General features: G+C 44.3%; 2 protein-coding genes across 5 annotated transcripts in view; one reads left to right on the forward strand and one right to left on the reverse strand.

Moving 5' to 3' along the window:
- Positions 1-9686, reverse strand: part of LRRC36 (leucine rich repeat containing 36) — a 23680-nt gene extending 13994 nt beyond the window's left edge. Inside the window, exons 1-4 of one of the 4 annotated variants that reach the window (XM_053399434.1) lie at positions 9592-9686; positions 7615-7737; positions 247-340; positions 55-140 (exon numbers count right to left, since the gene is read on the reverse strand). In XM_053399434.1, the coding sequence (XP_053255409.1) occupies positions 55-130 (76 nt within the window). In that variant the 5' untranslated portion in view covers positions 131-140; positions 247-340; positions 7615-7737; positions 9592-9686. Of the gene's footprint in view, positions 1-54; positions 141-246; positions 341-2991; positions 3180-3527; positions 3639-7614; positions 7738-9591 lie in introns of those variants that run through there. The other 3 variants (XM_053399436.1, XM_053399433.1, XM_053399435.1) reach the window with 3 other exon arrangements.
- Positions 9285-16082, forward strand: part of KCTD19 (potassium channel tetramerization domain containing 19) — a 20035-nt gene continuing 13237 nt past the window's right edge. Inside the window, exons 1-5 of the mRNA XM_053399431.1 lie at positions 9285-9842; positions 10209-10514; positions 12418-12568; positions 15196-15387; positions 15816-15947. Coding sequence (XP_053255406.1) covers positions 9492-9842; positions 10209-10514; positions 12418-12568; positions 15196-15387; positions 15816-15947 — 1132 coding nt within the window. The 5' untranslated portion in view covers positions 9285-9491. The remainder of the gene's footprint in view (positions 9843-10208; positions 10515-12417; positions 12569-15195; positions 15388-15815; positions 15948-16082) is intronic.

The following is a 16082-nucleotide window of genomic DNA, read 5'->3' on the forward strand; positions in this document are numbered from 1 at the left end:
GGCTAAGCATACTGAGGTTTTCCAATCCCAGTGTGATTGTCTCATAAAACCTACCAGTACGTGTCCTGTTGCTCTCTGTATTCATACTGGATGTTGCAAAGCTTTCTTGGTCTAGCACGTCACTCCTCATTGTATTTTCCCTTGAGGTAAATTTAACAACAGCGATGTTAGGATTAAGTAACCTTCAATATCAAGCACCTCCTTTCCCATCCAAAAGTGTTACTTTTCATCAGACCACTTCCATACCTTGACTCGTCTTTTTCCAATGGATCCTCTTTGCTCCTGAGGTTAAAATGCAGGTGGGCAGCTTTTCTCTCACGCTTCCTAATAGTTCTTTCATCTATGAAGAAGAAGACATGCAGGATCAATGACTGGCTTCAAAGAACGGTAGCAATCATGTGAAATCATAATGGTACCATGTGATTGACAGATGGGCTGCTCTACCAACCTGTTAGAATTAGCCTGCAGAGGTGGGGACAGATAAAGATCTGGCCCACAGGACCATAACAATTCTCCACTCCTGGACCAAGGTGTCAGAAATAAAGGGCAGCAGCAGCATCACTAGAAATTATGGAGACAGGCAGCCATTTTTCTGCCTGTAGGCTTGGTGTCATTTGTTTAGAATACTAATATCCCACTTTACAGCATCACATCAGCTTACAAAGGACAACAGAATTACAGAAGTACCACAAAATTCATCTGATAATGTGATTATTCAGGTGATATATCCTGCCCTCCTTTTTAGTATTTACTTTGGTATCTGATTACTAGGCAGCAGAGCCCACCAAGGACTTATGAGGCAGTAAAGAAATGGGACCAAGCAGTTCAAATTCACTCAGCACATGATGTAAGCAAGTATAAGGTTTATCCTGTAAACTATGGAATGCTTATCCTCACTGTCCAGTAATTTCCTAAGAGTTTTAGAGAGCAGAGTGACTAGCCCAAGGCCATTCAATGAACCATGCCCAAGTTGGGTCTCTCATGTCTCCCTATGCTTTACACCTGGTATGACCAAAGTCTGTTTTGGGGGCCTAATCCGGCCTGACAGTCAATTTAATCTGGCCCCTGTGCCAGTATATGTCCTGGGTTAAAATCCTAAGAAAAGCTCAGCAACTTCAATCCCCAAAAAAGCTCATTTTTTTTTGGGTTAAATCCTTTAAAAAGCTCAAAACTTCAATCCTCCAAGCCTAAAAAAAGCTCACGCATGTTCACTTCATCAAATGTGGCCCTCTTTAAAAAAGTTTGGGCACCCCTGCTTTACACCCTACCGGCTCACAACACCACAAAGTCATATTTCACCCAATCCTTGGAGTTGTGATCTTGCAAGTAAATACAGAAATCTCTAACAGGCCCATCATAAACCCACCAATTCCAAGGAAGAAGGAAGAAGCATGGAACGAAGACTTTTTCTGTATATATGAGACACACACCTCCAAAATGCAGAAAGATTGCTGGAACATGCTATTTTTTTATTTTAATGTAACTATAAAACTATGTATGTTCTGTGTTCTGTGTCAGTTCTGATGAATTGAGTGTTGTTTTCCCTTCAACAGCTAACTTCCAAATGTGAAATGTGCAAGTTGAACAGACACAGAGGTCTTTCTTACCGTATATGCAATGTTAAGCAATAGTTAGCATAAACTAAGGTTTGTAATCCAACAACAAACCATGGCTTATGAATGTGGTTGGTTTGTGGTTAACAAGCCATGGTTACGCTGCTGGCCAGGGTTTGGGTGATCAAATAAACCACAGTTTAGTAAACCATGGATAAACACTACACATGAACTAGGCCACAGTTTTAGGCACCATATTGCCTAACATTTGTTTAGAATGCCACATGCGAGGGCAATCTCTGTCCACTTCTGTGCCTCTTTTCATAAGCAGCATTCTAGTATTGTTCATGAAATACATTGACAACACTCACACAACTCAGGGCATCTGGCCACAGAGATGCCCTAGGGCCCCTTGCATCCTCGGCAAGGAGCTGTATTACATCCTCCTCAGGAATAAAAAATACTTTACTGCAATAGCCACATTAGAAATTACTATATTTTACACAACCCAAGTACTCGAAATCCTGGTAAGCCTTGTAGACTGGAGCACAGGCCAGATCCTTTGCTAACTGAACTATTTTGGGGTGCAGTTTATTTTTTAAAAGCAAATGTTCCAGTGAGCGTCGGTCCAAAATACTGACAAAGTAATGTGTCCCTCCCCAGCATGAGCCCAAATCTATATATTCAGTATGTTGTTGAACATGTTGTTTAATACAGTAAGGCTTGCATCTCTGATGCAAAAAAAACCTGACAAACAGCACATTTCTCTGCAGGCCTACTCAGAAATAAGCCCCATTCAGTTCAATAGGATTTACTCTCATATTGCTGCCTAAATTTGCAACTCTACTCAGGCATATATATTTCACAGAGTTGGTCTGACACCTTCCTAGCAAAAGAAAGTGGCTGCTGTTAGGGCTCATCATTGCAGCAGCCTGTCCTGATCTGTGACTGCTGAGCTTTGCCAACTCACTAGGTTTGACTGAAAGGCAGGTACTGCAGGGTGGGGGTAGACATATTTTTAAAGCCCTCTCTCCCCTCTCTTGCCCCGTGCTGCAGGATCCAAAAGCGGGCTAGTGCCACTTCATCTCCCAGTCAATCTCCAATGGTGATTTTTCGCACACACCCAAACAGCTTCCACACACACACCGCCCCCGGTGGAGGTCGGTTTCACCAACTCCTAGGTACAGCTCTGTGCAGCCCTATTCTATGCTTGAGAATACTGCAAAGAAGGATGCAGGACAATTTTAAGGTAGATGGATGCAAACTAGAAATAAGGCATGGTATTCACTGAATCAAAACTCAAACATTTACTGGAATTTTGCTACGGTTCAAGGTACAGAATATGGTTTATGCTCCCAATTTGCTTTCTGAGTTCATTATATAGAAGCAACAGTTGGCTATATGTCACCATTTCCCTGTTCTCTCTCTCCAAACTTACTCCACCACACCTTCCAGTCTTTGTATCAAGATTGGTTGTTCTTCAAGAAGATACACCATGCATGACAGGTAGCATCTGGAGGAAAACAAAAGGTCTATAGCAGGAGCTCAGTCTAATCTTAAACTCTAGGGACCTGCGGTTTTCAGTCAAAAACATGAGACTACTGACTAATCTAACTATCCAAAGTGAGCACAAGTAAAATGGAAGATTCAGTGAGGCAAAGATTTGTGACAGCATAATGTGCTTCTCCATAGCAACAGAAGGCAAAGCCCTTAGTACACAGTACAGCCACAAACACACACCCTTTCATGGGCGCACTCCCTAGAAACAGTGCACAGGGTCATGAAGAAAAGGGGGAAGGCTCAGTTCTAGGACTGCTAAAATAGTATTAAGCAGAGGTTCTCAAACTACGGTGTCAGACCATGGAGTCTAGGCAATGTTTTAGAGGCAGATAGGATCCACAAGCAGTGGTGCGGGCGGGGTGTGTGAGAGAGTTCCCCATCTACTTTAAATTTATGGGGGGATTGCACTCTCACCTGCCTCATCTGTTGGTCAGGAAAGAGAATTTGGGATTGGTATCCTGACCATCGACGTAGCTCCCCATGAGACTGGGGGGCAGAGCTACTTGTAGTTACTGGCTGAAGCCATGACTGCAATGTTTGAGTAAACAATTGGAACAGTGACAAGCTTTGCCCTTATGCCAGCATCATAGAAATGACCTCTACTGTCCCTCCTTGCTTCATCTCTCACCTAGCATCTCCAGAGCTTGTAATCTGTACACAGTGAACAGTCTATAATCAGATTCCTTCCTGGTTACAGGGTTGAGACGCAGGTCCAGCTCTCTAAGGAGAGGCAACGCTTGAAGGCGGGCAACTTCCAGCAAGGATGAAACATGATTATAGTACAAATTCAGATGTTGTAACAACTGTAAATACTCAAGACCCTGCATGGAGAAAAAGACAAGGTTGCAATTTGAAAATAAAATGCTTCTTTAAGCACTGAACTTGATCTCACCAACTGAGCGAGTAATACATTGGAAGTGGGGGAGAGCGTGCATTTTCTCCATAACATGCATAGTTTTATAAACCTCCATCAGGCCTATCACAGTTATCTTTTTTGACACTAAATGCCTCCAAATGCTTAAGGCTTTCCTCTTGAGAATATACGTTATCTGCCTGAACAAACTGGTTGATCTTTTCTAGACTTTTTCCAACTCTATGCTGTCCTTTATCAAAAGGGAGTGATCAGACCCACACAGCATTCCAGTGTGGTGCTAAAGATGGGCAATATATTAGGCCAGACCAGTGTGAGGCAGCAACGGGAAATGTGGGCCCTGCGAGACCAGCATTCAACCTTCACTTAGAAAACTCCAAGGAAGGAGAGTTCAGAACCTTCAGAGAGAGATCCATCTTCCATGTATTATAAAAAAGTAAACATTTGTTTGACCCCAATTATTTGACACAGAGGGGAAAACCTACAAATACAGTCCAAAAGGCACATAGGGAGTTCTGTATATATGGGAGAACTAAAAAAAAGAAAGATATTGTCATCTCAGGGAGCCCTGGCTGCCTAGATAAAACACTATAGCCCCACAAACCCTTACCTGGAAGTAAGGCCCACTGAACTCAGTGCAGCCTTCTTCTGAGTAAATACTTAGCTATTTACTAGATGCAGGTCAGCAGCACCAGACGACCCTGCTTGGCTAGGCACTGGAGTGGATTTCCACCCCACACCTTGCAGAGCCGGGCCTATGCTGCCAACAGGCCCTGTGCCCCTTGGCAACATCTGAAAGCCCTGATCCACTAGGTGCTGGAGTGGATTGCACCCTGCACCTTGCAGAGTCGGGCCCAGACTGCCACTGGGCCTAGCAGTGGTGACAACAACAAGTAGCTCCAGATCTCCCGGCCCTACTCATTGCCACCCTAACCCAGCACTGACCTGGGGGTTCTGGATCGCGGGCTCTACCAGTCAAAACAGGAGCCTCAGCGATCACCCTCTCCTGCGGGAAACAAACCAGGACTGCTCCAAGAAAATGCATATGGCAAAAAAGAGTGCTAAGCCCTGGTGAGCTGCCCTCTTACCCTCTTGTGGTTGTCCAAGTAGATATATATATTCCTTCACTTCTCACTTCCTTCTGTGGCCCCATAACCTCGTGCTGTGGTCCCCCCATTTACGCAATTTTCAGCCGTGGCCCCCTTGGAATATCCTAGAGGGTCCCAGGGGGCCATATGGCCCTGGCTGGGAAACACTGGTTTGGAGAGCTCTTTTGGTGTTTCTCACAATCTGCTTGCATTTTCGTCATTCTAAATGACTATGAGCTCATTCACACTGTCACTTAATGTGGAAAGTAAGCCTCCTGTACCTCCAGATTATTTGTGAATAAATTAAATAGCCCTGTGGTACTCTCCACAGGAACAAACCCTCCAGAGTATTCTTAGACCCCTCTTGTGCCAGAAGGCAGGCAGGGCTCAGCACCACTCTTTGTCCCTTGCTCCTAGACCTAACAGCCTCCAGAGCAGGTCTGAGGACAGAGTCTATCCCTCCATCACATTAGTCCCTCACACTCTTCCTTGGAGATGCCTCTGTCTTTTGCCTTCTCTCTTGACTTGCCCACCCACCTCTACCTCTGGCTTTTTCTGTGGCTCAGAAAACTCTTATTGCAATCCCACTATACTGCTGTACACCCACCTTTGAGTCCAAATATATTTTATTATTTATTAAATTTATATTCTGCCCTTCATCCGAAAATCTCAAGGCAGTTCACAATACCTGGAGAGCCAAACTATAGCCTTAGCATTAACTCCAGCCTCATCACAGGCACCAGCTCCAGCCTTCAGAAGCCACGTTGCATTCTTTTATTTATTTATGAACATTTGCATATTATTTTTGCCTTTAAAAATTTCAAATATTGCACTATTGTGCAAAAGATAAACGTTTTCCTACCATCTGCTTCCTGGTATTAAACCAGTTATTGAGCCATAAGAGAACACACAATTCTGCAACTGGTAAATTGGCTTAAGAGAAAGACTCTTGTCAGAAGTGTTTCGGAAGTATAGAGGAACACATACTGAGTCTTGGTCTGTCTAGGTCAGTGCTGTCTACAGTGGCTGGCAGAAAATCTTCAGGGTTTCAGGCAAGGAACATTCCCAGCCCTACCTGGAGATGCCATGAATTGAATCTGAGACCTTCTGCATGCAAAACAGCTGCTCTGCCACGAAGCTGTGGCCCTTTCTTCAAAATATATAATATCTGCATAATTGCCTTTATATTTCCACATATTGTCAACATTCTCAAATAACTGTAAAAGGTTGGTACAATCTTGAATTGTGCTGGAAAACACAAGGAAGCCAGCACAGAGCTGCATCTCTGTTCTTAGCATTGTACTAGAGATTTGCTTCTAAACCACCTCCCAATGGTTCATGCCCAGGTGAGGGAATAAAACCTTAAAGAAAGAAATCCAAGACAGATATGCAAGCTGAGCTTCCTGGTAGGAACCCAGTTTATTCAAAGAAACTATTGCCATACTGACAGTTACTCCAAACCAGAAGTTAGGAGAACTGCTCCAAAGCACATTTTAACAAAGTTTTTTTGTTTCTTTGTTTAAATTATATTTTTATTAAAGATTTTATTGTGCTACAAAAAAGAACATATGGTGTCTCCACTTTCAATTCATAGTCTTTTTCACAGTTCATTTACATTCAGTATGAGACACTGTTGACATAGACATTATGTGACTGGGGGGTGGGGAGAGAGAGATGGGGAGATAATGATTTTTCATTCTGTTGCATAATGTTTGTTCAGGGTTTTTGTGTCAGTGTCATGTGAGTTATTTATTTATATATCTATTTTTGGTGGTGGTACAAAATATTGGCAGATCCAGAGCTTACCGTAGTTGGTTGTGTTCTGTTGATTGCAATGTGGTATGTTTGCATGTGTGTGGGGGGGTGTTGTTGGGTCAGATTAGCCATATTGATTTGTATGTTTGTTGTGGGGTGTGGTGGGATAGGACACTGTCTTGTGGGGCTGTATATGTGATAAAGGGGAGCCACACTGGGGTGAAGGCGTCCTCCTTTGCTTGTCCCTGTGTGAGTTTAAGTTGTACAAGCATTTTTGTTGTTTAGTCGTTTAGTCGTGTCTGACTCTTCGTGACCTCATGGACCAAAGCACGCCAGGCACTCCTGTCTTCCACTGCCTCCCGCAGTTTGGTTAGGCTCATGTTTGTAGCTTTGAGAACACTGTCCAATATCCAGCCATCTCGTCCTCTGTCGTCCCCTTCTCCTTGTGCCCTCCATCTTTCCCAACATGCAGCCATAAGGCCCACTAAATTCATTGGGTCTTACTCCCAGGTAAGCAGGTTTAGGATTGCAGCCTACAGTCTAGGTATATATCACTTCCAAGACTGAGCTGCTAGCACGCCATATTAGACATGTGAAGGCAGGAAAGGATATGGGTGAGATGCCTCTTACTAATACCAAGCTCCTCCACTTGGGAAACAAGAATCATTCATCACCACAATTACCGGCTTCACAGTTCAGGGGCATCCCAGGCTCTGGCTTTTGGCAAAGAAGAGCTAATCTCTCAATAGATTATCCTGCAGCAACCATGAAAGGCCGCAGAACTCACCTCTAGACAAGCAAGCAGGTTCTTTGACAAATCTAAGGACTGAAGGTTTTTAAAGGCTTTCAGGCCATCTCCAAGAGAGACAATTTTGGCTGCATGGGTTCCCTGCAGAGAGATGGACTCCACCTGTTCTGGAAAAAAATGGCAACTTGTAAATGTATTTTGGTCTTTCCTACAGTTCTTAAACTGCAGTTTTTCACATATCAGAAAATTTGTCTATCTGATTTCTTTTAGCTTTGTATATTCTGACTATGTGTGTGTGGGGGGGGGGGTTAGATGTAAAATATGTTGCTGTCATCCACAAGTATGGGTCCTATTAAGCTGCAACCCCTAAACCCCACTGTGGCAGAAAACAATAGTGCAAACTGGCACTAAACTGAAAAAAATTAAAGAAATAACTCTCAAGAGACACAAGTCGTAAGCAGCATTTCAAAGGAGGATCTCTTAGGATAGAGAAAATACTTTTAGAAGAGCTCCCATGGTGCACAAACATATTTTTATGCACTGTTGCCTCTAATCAAATAGGTTTTTGTAACCATTCAAAACCTGCAGAACCAGTTTATCTAGAGGCAAAGATGGTTTGGATGAGAACAGTGGAGGACCTTGGGGTCTCAATATTTAATTTAGTACCTCCTCCGAACCATTCGAAATAATAGTTGCAGCGCCCCCTAGGCTCTGCACCATGTGAACGAACTGGTCAAACTCCCTAAATCTGCCTCTAATAAGCATTTAGAAAATGAGAAGCAATTCTTTCAAATCAGATTCCACTCTCTTGAGTGTAAACACAAACTATCTAGCATTTTCTTTCTTTTTTTCTCTCTTTCTTTCTTTAAAAAAAGATTTATCTTTGTTTTCTTTTTAATACTTTTATTAGCTGCTTTGACTGGGTGCTTTGAAAGAGAAGAGTGTGTTATAAATAGTATTAAAACATATAAAAAGAAAGGCAGGCAATCTGCCCAACACATTCAGAGTGGACTTAAGTTACAGATAGGTAGCCGTGTTGGTCTGCCATAGTCAAAACAAAAAAAAATTTTTTTCCTTCCAGTAGCACCTTAAAGACCAACTAAGTTAGTTCTTGGTATGAGCTTTCATGTGCATCTGAAGAAGTGTGCATGCACACGAAAGCTCATACCAAGAACTAACTTAGTTGGTCTTTAAGGTGCTACTGGAAGGGAAAAAAAATTTTTTTTGTTTTGAGAGTGGACTTAAGGCAGCACTGAACATTAAATTCCCTAACCTGGTGCCAAGGGCAGAAAGCTGTAAAAGGCTCGTGGGATCTCCCTTTTTATGTAAGATCCCCTCACAACAAAACAAAGCTACTGCTTCATCCTAGCCTGATTTTGCTTCAGTGCACCCGAGTTGCAGAAAAATCCCTGAAGTGGCCTCGTGCTACTCAGCAAGGTACTTTGGCTGCCCTGTCCCAAGGACCAGCACCCCGCACCACCACCGTCCCCGAAAGAAGCCCCTTCCCCACTCAGTCCCCCTCTGAGTCCTCCTCTTGAGGCCCCCACCGCGGAGTACTTTCCACTCTCCTCGCGTACTTATAGCGAGAAGTTTTCGCCAGGGCGGAGGGACAAGAGAAGAAGCCAGGGGAAAAAAGGGAGGCGTTCCGCATGGAACAAAAGTTCAGGGGAATTAGTTCTGTTTCACACATGTCTACTACCCTCCCGACCGGCCAGCCTTCCCTGGAAACGTCCAAATGCTCTAATGAAGTCGTGGACTGTGCCAGACTATGAAAAGGAGCGCCCCTGAGCATGTGCAGAATGTCCACACCCGGTGACCGAAGGGTCCCTTAACTCTGGAAGCAGCGAGGCTTGGAGATAGGCTTGAGCTTGGCTGGGCCTAAGTAGCCGTGGTCGGCCGGCCGGGGAGGCTGCCCCATGGCAGCGCTGGGGGGGGGGCGCTCCTTGGGGAGACCGAGCGAGGAGGCCCCTTCGCGCGCGCCCCCGGCCAGCCCTCTCGCTAGCTGGCGGTCAGTACCTGGCTGTAGCCCCCGCAGAGCCGGCTGCCGGCGAATCCAGGCCTCGCTCAGCGGCACCGCCACCGCCATGAGGCCGCCGCGCGTTGCCTGGCAACCCGGGCAAACACCGCGCGGCGGCGGCGGAAGGCCGCGAGCCAAGGAGGCCGTTGAGCGGCCGCCGTCGCCCGGCCTTTGCTTTGCCCTGCTGGGCGCTCTGCCCCGTCCCCTCAGGATGGTCCTCAGCCCCTCCCTCCGCCTGCCCAGCAACATGGTAAAGGGGATCCCCCCAGGAGAGCAGGGCAGAGAGAGCGGAAACCCCAAATGGGCCCCCTGTGCGGGGCTGGAACCGGGGGCGGGGGAGGTCTCCCTCTACACACGCCCCCACACGGAGCGCGCTCTCCGCCTTTTTTCCAGCGCCTGGAAAGTGCGTCTCTGAGCATGTGCAGCTGGGGAGCATGCATCCTTCCTTGCCCCGCACTCGACAGCATCCTCGGATCTGAAGCATTATCGGAGAGGCTTCTTTTTAACATAGATTTAAAAAGAGTGGGTGGGGGAGGGGAATTCACGGGTGTGGTTATTTTAAAGGCTTAGGATCTGCTCTGAGCTTGTACTGATTTCTCCCCCACCTTTCAATTAGGAAGAATCAGAAATAGTTTCTGAAGCTGAATCTTCTGAGGAAGAGCTGATTCACCTGAATGTCGGAGGCTGGTGCTTCTCAGTTCCCAAAAGCAAAATCGCCCAGTTTCCAGACTCTCTGATCTGGAAAGAGGTTTCGGCTTTGACTCAGAATGAAAACGTGCGCCTGTTCATTGACAGAGATGGTTACACCTTCAGGCACGTCCACTATTACCTGCACACCTCCAAGCTGTCCTTCTCCAGCTGTGCTGAACTGAATTTGCTGTACGAGCAGGCCATGCTTTTGCAGTTGACCCCACTATTGCAGGTACTGCCTTTCCTGGCTGTGGTTGAGAACATGCTCTATTGACCAAATAAGATGTAAACTGTCAAAAGGCTGATAAGTTAGAGCCCAGTTTAATGGGACAACTTTCACAACAGTAGTTTCTGCCCTGGAACTGTCCTTTTTGGACTGTGGAACAGTTCATAGGGATGGTTGTGCAGCTCCGTCTGGCTGGGAAAGCAAGTGCCTGTGTCAGTTGTACAAAAACCTTGGCAGAATTAGAATCCAAAGCAGGCAACAGCTCAAGTTAGGCTTAAGCATGGGCTTAGAATGTGGGAGCTCCATGAGAACTCATGTGCTCCCAGCTTCATCTTACAACTGGGTTCTTTCCCACTACCTGTTTTTTGCCAGCCATAAGCTGCTGTGGCTTCTGGACTGGCAAGCTACAGCTAATAATTTCCCTCACATTCATGATTTGAATCCCAATGTGAGTTTGTACACCCTGGTTTGGTGGCTAGTGTTAACTGGGTTTGCCAATTTGCATGTCTGGGTAGAGTGTGATGAATGACAAGCAGAATACAAAGGAAGGAATCTGCATTCAAGAGGAGAGAGGCCTCCCTCATGCCAAGCCGTGGTTCAGTGTTACATCTGAGTTATGTATTCAAGCAGGCAATCAAAGCACTGAGGCAGATGGAGCAAAGGCAATCAGATTGAGGAGCCTGAAGTCCAGGGAAACAAAAGCCCAAGAGAAGAGTAAACTGGGAGTTCTGCTCTTGTCTAGGCAGAAGCCAAAGCAGAAGCTATTTATACCTGGCTTGGCCCATCTGGAGGCCTCTTTATTCCTGCTTCACTAATGGGACTGTTGTGGGATCACCCTCCCCACTTTCCTGCTGACTCTGAAGAGGACCCTGCAAGTCCTAAGCGTACTATGGAGCATGATCCCTCCCCATCCTGAGTTTTCCACTTCTAGCTCTACATCCTCTCTGCAGGAGATAAGTTCCATTTCATTCAAGGGGATAGACTGGGCAGGAAAAGTTCTCAGTGGATTGTGCCTCCTGTGTCAGTGTTTTAAACCAAACCTAGGTGGTGAGGATTTACAAGACCCACCTCAGTCTTCAGCTGCTTGCCTGTCTCACTTTCAGGCAATGAAATGGAGGGCACCAAGACCAAAGGTTGGCTTTGTTCTCAGATGAGGCATCACGGAGGCTTCTCCTGAAGACAGAAAAATAAGTTGGTTCCCCTGCCTACATTGCTGAGCTGATAAGCAATTATGCTGTTTGTTGCAATCACTCCCTTCTTCACACAGTGCATAGTTAAACTATGGAACTCGCTCTCACAAGATGTGGTGATGGCTACCAACTTGGATGACAAGAGGAGTGGACAACTAAGCAGGACCTGAGTTGTTGCTGGGAGTCATAAGTGGGGAGAGCACTGCTGTTGCGCTCAGGTTCTGCTTGCAGACTCCCTATAGGGGCATCTGATTGGCCACTATGGAAATAGGGTGCTAGCCCTCTGGGCTGAGCCAGCTGCAAGGCTCTTGTGTTTTTCTGAAGCCTCCCTAGCTGAGCCTCTCCAGATGCCACCTCAGGAAAAGGGAGAGAAGCTACCTTCCCTCTTCCTCCTTAGTCCCTCCTTAATGAGAGAACAGAAGCACATAAAAGGTTTGCCAAAGGGAAGCTTCTTTATGAGCCTGAAAATAGCATCATATAGCTTAGAATAGCGCTTGCATTGATGATGATGACCATGGGCTTATTAAGAACTTTAAGCTTGCATTGCTTAGGAACTCTGACTTTGTATTGAAGCAAACGTCATTGATGGCAGTGCCGAAGGACAGTATCCTTCCATGCGCACCCATGCTGTATTACAGCCCTCCTCTTTTAACGCTCCTGTGATTTTGTTTAAATATAATGAAAATGCATTCTTAAGAGATGTTTGCCTGTCTTAACAGACCTTAGACAATTTGAAGGAAGGAAAACATAATTTACGTGTCCGTCCTGCGGATATACCAATAGCTGAAAGAGCATCTATGAATTACTGGAGAACACGAAAATGTATCAGCAAGCCTTCAGAATTTCCTCTTAAAAGTCCAGCATTTACTGGTAAAAGTCCATTGTAAGCAACTACTTAAGGTTAGACAGGACCAAAATGACAATTGTAGTGATCATAAGCAAACATCTTGGATAATTTTTATAAACTTCCCCTGGCTTCATTCAGCCCACATGATCCCGTGGATGGAGTGCGGGTTAAGCCCAGGAGACGTGGACTCCAAGCAAACTCAGTCATTGTTTATTTATATCTCCCCATCCCTCAGATACATTAACAGGACTACCTAAAATATAATATTTAATAACACATTACATGAATACATTAATATAAGCTTAAAGCAGCAGCCCTATAAAAGCATCACCCAAAAAGCATAAACACCTAGGAAAACAAAGAAGCCTTTGCCTGGTGGCACAACAACTTCAGAGTGGTCACCAAGTAAGCCTCTGGGCGGAGGGTGGGGGAGACCAGTTCATAATGTCTATAACATTATTAGTGTTTCACATCGAATGTAACTGATCCATAGAAAGGACTCTATGAACTGAAAGCTGAAACACTGTATGTACCTTTGTTACCCAAGAAAATCTTCAGTAAAATTAAAAACAAAACCAGGCGCCTTTGCTGAAACAGCCCATTTGCTGATAGCAACTGGCCATATCTCAGATGATGGGGGAACCCAGCGAAGGAACTCCAATGCAGATGTAAGTGTAGTGGCAGGTGAGGGGACGGGCCATCATTCAAGTACCCTGGACCTATGTCAAGAAGGGCTTTACAGGAGAGGACTAGTGGTGCAAGATGCTTGCAATGACTCATTCCAATTAAGCCTAGCAGCTGTATTCCCAAACCTTCAGAAGCAACCCCAGGTGGCTAGGTGAGCAGATTACAGTCATTCACTTTCAGTTACAATCACATATCTCAGTAGGATTATAAAACGAGTTGATGTTGATGTTTAATTGTTTGGCTGCATTCCAAATCACTGTTCTTCCTCCTAATAAACTTTTGCCTGACATTAATTAGAGTGCTGCCCCTTGGGTCATTTGCTCTAGAATGAGGCTTGCTTTATTTTTCACTCGTCTGGGTTATGACAGGATAAGTAGCATGCCCGTGAAGGCGCTGAATGTGGTGTGTTTGTTTTTTAAGTCCTCTAGAGAGAAATTAGCAGTTGAACTTATGCACACTGCTAAGTTGTTTGTGACAAAACTCTTAATACAAATTTGTATAATTTTGTGAGAAACATCCCCTGAGAAACCAAACGGAAACCAAGTTCCTGTCACTTTTGGTCCCAGAGGCATAATAAAAGGCAGCAAGGCACAAGACCAGATTCATTTTGCCCCCTAGAGGTAGGAGGCTGAACTGAAAGTTGATGCTCATTGACAAGAGAGAGTTGGGTCCATTATACAGATACTGCCTTAGAGTCACTGGCACATATTCCTGTAATTGAGCAAAGTCAAGTGTTTTATTTACCCAGATGTCTTTTCAGCTGAATTGTTACTACTAATTGCCTTTCCTTTCTTAATTGATTTCAATGTTTTTTTATATATTATATATTATATTTTATTTTTACTACATTTTACCGAGCTGGGTACATCATCCTGGGTACTTTAGTAGAAAAATGATGACACATTTTTTTAAAAAATGATGTCTTTCTGTATTGTAATTACTACTACTACTACTCAATACCACAACCAACAAAGATTTTATAAAGCCCAAAATACCCCTATGTAATAAGAAAGGAGAGAGAAAATGTGTGTGATATATATATATATATATATATATATATATATATATATGAATGAGATTATAATAACCAGTGCTATTTTTCTAGAAAAACAGGTGCCGGAGCTCACAATGAACTTCTGCTTTGTTCTCTTAGAATGGCAGTGGTGCCCTTCTGAGAGGTGCCAGAGCTTTATTTCCCTTCATTTTTAATTCCTTTGTCACATTCACTAAGATTTCACTATTCCCTTTATTGAGTTTATACCCATTAAATATACTTCAGATTTGTAAACTGTATTATGGGTTTTGTTTAAATCAAATGGTGTATAAATTTTATTAAATTAATTAATTAATTAATTAATAATGACCCAGGCTAATCTTTTGGCATAGATAATCCCAAAGCTTGCTGAAGATCAACAACCATGTGAGGTCAACTATTTCTTTGTATTTAATTTGTCGGGTCTAAAAAAAATGCAAATAGCATTAGTCAGCACAGATGATCATGAGCTTGATTTTAGCAGTTGGAATTTTTGCTCCCCTGCTTGCACCAGTGGAGAATTTCTTCTCAGTTACAAATACCAGCTCCAGATGAGGATTTTTCCACAGGACTACAGCAAGGAAAAAAGGTTAAGCTTGCTTCCTAGCCTGCTGGGATTCCTAGTGATTATCAGCTGCAACAGCTGGTGCTATTTGCATGGGATGTCGTGTGTAGACTGGGGTCACACATCAAACACTGAAAGCACATTGCTTCCCCCAATGAATCCTGGAAACTCGTTTGTTAAAGGGTGCTGGGAATTTTAGCTCCATGAAGGGTAACCTAAAATTCCTAGGAATCTTTGGGGGAAGCCATGTGCTTTCAGTGTATGGTGTGTGTGACCCCAGGCTCTGGATTCAGATTTCTAGTCCTTTATCTGCTGTCTCTGGTCTTCCTAGCTCCTTGCTGACATTCACTTTTTCTCCCTATTAGGATTACATGAGAAAGTCCCCCTAGGACTAATGGACACTCCGTTGCTAGATACTGAAGAAGAAGTGCATTACTGCTTTGTGCCACTTGATATGGTTGAAAAATATCCTTCCTTGGTCAATGATGACAACTTGCTGTGGCTGTCTGACAATGCTGTGTTGATAGAATGTGAAAGCAGCGAGTTTCGCTTCATAGGTAAGCCTTTTCCTTGAGGAAGACAGCAGCAGCAGGAGGCAACAAATAAGCGTTTCCTTCTATTTCATTTTTAAAATTATTATAACACCCTTTCTACTACTAATATGCTACCAGAGCATGTTCGAAGGGTTGGGGCAAGTGGAATATGTGGGAGTAGGATGTGGGTTTAAGTCTGGTTTTGGTCTTGGTGCCCTGATGGGTAACCTTCAAGAGAGTGGTTAATGGGAGTGCAACCCTGTTGCTTTTGCTAGAACTTTCAGTGGCTTTCAATTATCATTGACCACAGTATCCTCCTGGACCAACTCTATGAACTGGGGGTGGGTGGCACTGTGTTCTGCTAGTACCTGTGGGAGCAGGTTCAGAGAATAGGGTTGAGGTCTTGCTACACTCTGGGCTTATCTTTGTGTTTTTCATTTTATAATTTCTAGCTAATTTTCTTCGCTCAGAGAAGATGCTTTTGCCTGACAACTTCTCCAACATGGATGCTCTGGAGGCTGAGGCTGAGGCACTGGGGATTCCCGAAGTCACAGAAGCAGTGAAGACCTACAGGAGGAACCCTGGTGCGGTTCTTAATTGCATCTTTCAGTGTAACTCATCTCTATATTAATAGATTTCAAAATAAAATGGGGATTGGGCCATGGGACTTTCACTGGAATAGCAAGTCAAAATATAATTCTTAATTGTTCATTTCTCAT

Source organism: Podarcis raffonei, chromosome 8, assembly GCF_027172205.1.
Source record: "Podarcis raffonei isolate rPodRaf1 chromosome 8, rPodRaf1.pri, whole genome shotgun sequence".
In the NCBI taxonomy this organism is placed as follows: domain Eukaryota; kingdom Metazoa; phylum Chordata; class Lepidosauria; order Squamata; family Lacertidae; genus Podarcis; species Podarcis raffonei.